At 34.1% G+C, this 3,935-nt stretch overlaps 1 protein-coding gene and 1 long non-coding RNA gene across 4 annotated transcripts in view; one reads left to right on the top strand and one right to left on the bottom strand.

Moving 5' to 3' along the window:
- The window catches only part of si:ch211-39i22.1 (proteoglycan 4), a 28,023-nt gene that overhangs the window by 13,728 nt on the left and 10,360 nt on the right, over window positions 1-3,935 (bottom strand). For all 3 annotated transcript variants that reach the window (XM_036209567.1, XM_024286236.2, XM_024286235.2), the window contains exon 3: window positions 26-197. In XM_036209567.1, coding sequence (XP_036065460.1) covers window positions 26-197 — 172 coding nt within the window. The remainder of the gene's footprint in view (window positions 1-25; window positions 198-3,935) is intronic.
- The window catches only part of LOC118597905, a 24,153-nt gene that overhangs the window by 19,556 nt on the left and 662 nt on the right, over window positions 1-3,935 (top strand). The window lies entirely within an intron of this gene.

Below are 3,935 nucleotides of genomic sequence, written 5' to 3'. Positions count from 1 at the left end.
GGCTCAGACTCAGGCTCGGGCTCAGGCTCAGGCTCAGGCTCAGATGCAACATCAGGCTCGGACTCAGGCTCGGGCTCAGGCTCAGATGCAACATCAGGCTCAGGTTCAGGCTCAGATGCAACATCAGGCTCAGGTTCAGGCTCAGGTTCCGGCTCAGGCTCAAGTTCAGGTTCAGGTTCAGGTTCAGTCTCACTTACCTATAATCAACCAACAGGCATTAATGTATTATTACCCTGTTATAAAACTGGTCACTGAATTTGACACATGGCGAATAAGCAATCATCAGTCGTTTTAAAGTGGTAGCCAATATATATATACATATATACTGTAAATGTAATCAAGCAAACCATTGATATAAATATTACTGGATTGACCCTTGCCTATTCACTGCTATAGACAGAGACATGCGCAGAACGCTGATGTTTTAATGAAGGACAGACAGACATCAACCACAAAAATCGGGCAAGCTCCCTCATTGCTTGACCGGTTCTTACAAAATATGGCTCGAATTAAAGCTTAGAAAATTATTGATCTTGTGGTATATTTAAATATGTATTATCTATTAAGATTATTTTTTAAAATAGTGCAAGAATTGCACATTCTACTATTACAGGTAAGGAATTACTGTCAAATTAACAGCTTCTAAATATCTTTGAGTTTTGATTTAGCCTCTGTGCTAAAATCTATATAACTGAGCTTGTAAATTCTTTTCACCCATGCCCAAAAAGGAGGGAGAAGAATAATGTTTAATAGCATAAATGACTGACAAAGTTTAGTGACAAGGTCCTAAATCTATTAAAAACATCTCAAAGTGCTAAAAAAACAAACACCTGTTACCACATTTTCAAATAAAACTAAAACTTGTATTATTTTTGGATTACATACATGGTAAATAAATCTCCATGGCATTCAGAATTTACCTTTAAATAGACTTATTTTCAGAATAAAGCTCCAGCTAGCATCTTTAACCGATACAAAACACTTTTTAAACTTGTATCATAACACCAAATTTACCTTCCAAACTGTTAAGATCCAAAACACAGCGATGATAGTAGTAAATGGTGTGTCAGTTTAAAATTTTGGTCCAGAACTGATCTAACAACTGATCTCTGCTGTGTTTATGTCACTGAGCAGAAAGTTAGCATTAACGCTACATTTTCTAGCTGGGCTTTCTCCGGTCCGTGCGACCATGAAAGAAGCTCAACAGTGATGGCCCATTTAGAAAATTATGTTCAAACTCACACTTCTTCCCCCCCCAAAAAAAAAGCAAGCGACAAGATTTAGGCTCTTAAAGCAGCTAGCTACACGCTACTTTGCTAGCACAGCATTGCAGCAAAGTGCATCTTCGCCGCACATTTTGCGTGTCACCCTCTTGAATTTCCAGCCGTGTTTGTGCTGGTTGAACGTAAATACGTACGAATAACATCAGCCATTTTTTAAAGCATGAGACATGAATAAAAACATACATCGAAGAACCAAACTAGCATGCTACTCGCGAGTTGCTTGCACCCACTTTAGCACAAGCTTCACGGTTCCCAGCCTATTTTCTCTCTAGCAAAATGCAATTCCTGTCCTGTAATGATTCCTTTCCATCGGATTATTTTGTTCTCAAAGTTTTTGATGTCGATTGCTAAAGATTGCAATCGACATTACATTAGTAATGCCGCACGTCTGTCACACCATATCACTTGTGATTTCAAAATCCAGTAGTATATATAATTGAATCAAACATAACAATTACACAAACAGCAATTTTTCTGTTGTTTCTACTAATAAAAATGCATCACTGAGGTGTAAAGTAAAATTTGTTGGGTTTCTTAAATGTAGTGTTAAACACTACATAAAAAAGCTATTGACTTGAAATTTGATAGCTTGACTATCAATTTACTCACCAGGCACACTGAAAAAAGTTTTAGGAAAACTGACACATATAACCACTCCAAATATTTTGTAATTTACAAATAAAATTGTGACAGACGAGGCTATCAGAAATAAGTAGTACTTTAAGGAAATATTTGCCAACGGTAAGCTAAAAATATTGAATGTTGACAGAGTAAAAAGGTTAAAAGAGGTTTGGGGACATTTCAATGCAGATATCTGGATGAGGAAGACCTTTGGGTCTCTGTTGGCACCTCATGAGAACTTGGTAATAAAGCACTGCTGGGAGAGGTACAGACCATTTTGATGCATTTTAAATACCGGTACAAGTGTTATAAAGATTTGTCATTCGCTTATCTTATCTCTAGTCAATAAAGCTATATAGTCTTGGAATACCATAGAAAACTCTTGTCACATGGTGCTCTATTCACGGTTTTTCTAAGTAAATAGTAAAAAGTGAATGACCTCCAGATGTAAAGCTTGGGTACAATCCTATCTCAGATGAATGGAAAAATAGTAAACAAGTCAAACGGTCAAAAAGGTCAGTGGTTCAACATGCTTTTGTGGAAAATAAAAGATCTAGACTTTAGTTTGGAAAAGAATAAAGCAGTATTTATTTATTTATTTTTCTTTTCTTTTTTTTTGACACAGGCCTATAACATTCCCAAACTTTATCATAAAGAGTATAGCATAGTTACAATAAAAATACTAAAGTAAAAGCATGCATACCACATATTTATTTCAGTAAGAGTAAAAAGTTACAGGTGAAAATGTCACTTAAGCAGATTGGAAAATATCTAAATATATTGCTTAGAATTTTTGAATTTCATTAAATTAATAAATCTCAGCTGGGATTATCTGAAAAAAATAAATGTGTTCATGCCTGCAATAATTCACTTTGTTCGAAATAATAATTTTTAGTCGTCTTGAGTTCAGATTTATCCAATAAATTAGAGAAAAAAACAATAATCTGAACATTTGGGCATTTCTAAACAGTGAAATAACTTTTGAAAAAGCTAAATAAAAACATTAATTGAAGGAAAAACAGTTGAAATTTAGCCAAAGAGCCGAAAGAGTAGATTTTTTTTTCATCTTATATTTTTTAAAGTAAAAGTAAAAAGTTTTCTTGGAGTAGGATTTTTACTAAAACTTACTGAAATAAAATTATACAAGAAATTGTAATTTGTGTTGCTCGTACTATGCATTTCAGCATCTGTGATTACAAATGAGTTCATTAGCGCTATCGGCCAAGATTAACACAAAAAGTTCCTCTTATTTTATCAGTGCAAAAGGATTCCTTTTATTTTGGTTTATGAAGTCAGTAATAAACATTTTTAAAGCAAAATGTCATCAGAGTTGAAGTGGGTAACTTTTTTTGTCCTAAGGGTTTTCAATTCTTGGTCAGTTTTCAGTCAACTTCACTTAAATAATTTAAAGAAACAAGTTAGGTTTCTCTTTGAACACAGGAATATATAAAACTTTAAAATTCCTCATAAAATTTGGTGTCAAAAGATTAAAAAAAACATTGATTTACTCAAAAGATAGTTGCTTATCTTTATGGCCATCAGAACAGGCGTGGGAAAAGGTTGTATTTTATATAACCCTTGATTACAGTATGATAAAAAAAAATTGGCAAAGAACTCAAATCAAGCGATCGTTTAAGAATACGATTTTTCAGATTGTAAAAGGAATGCCAACAATCCAACGCATGTAACTAAACGTGAGAGTAATGTCAGGTGACTGTTGTGAAAGCTATTCAATGTAATGGCCTTCAAACTCACGTGTCATCCCTTATCTAAACTGTATATTATCTAATCAAAAGACAGTTTGAGTCTTTTTTTTGTTTATTTCTTAAATGAAACTACAAGAGCCTTTGTAGGAAAAACCAGTTTCTTTTGGATGCTGCAGGGCCTTCGTGTGCTGACATATTCATGATTAATGTGGAAATTCAGCAAAAAGAACAACAAAACATTTGTCAACTTGGTACAAATTTTCCCAAGTCCGTATTCCAGTGTGGTTACATAGATCTGGGTAAGTAAGTACGGTCAATAATCCAT

Source organism: Oryzias melastigma, linkage group LG21 (genome assembly GCF_002922805.2).
Source record: "Oryzias melastigma strain HK-1 linkage group LG21, ASM292280v2, whole genome shotgun sequence".
NCBI lineage: Eukaryota > Metazoa > Chordata > Actinopteri > Beloniformes > Adrianichthyidae > Oryzias > Oryzias melastigma.
The sequence above is the reverse complement of the archived record's forward strand: the minus strand, read 5'-3'. Positions and strand labels throughout refer to the sequence as shown.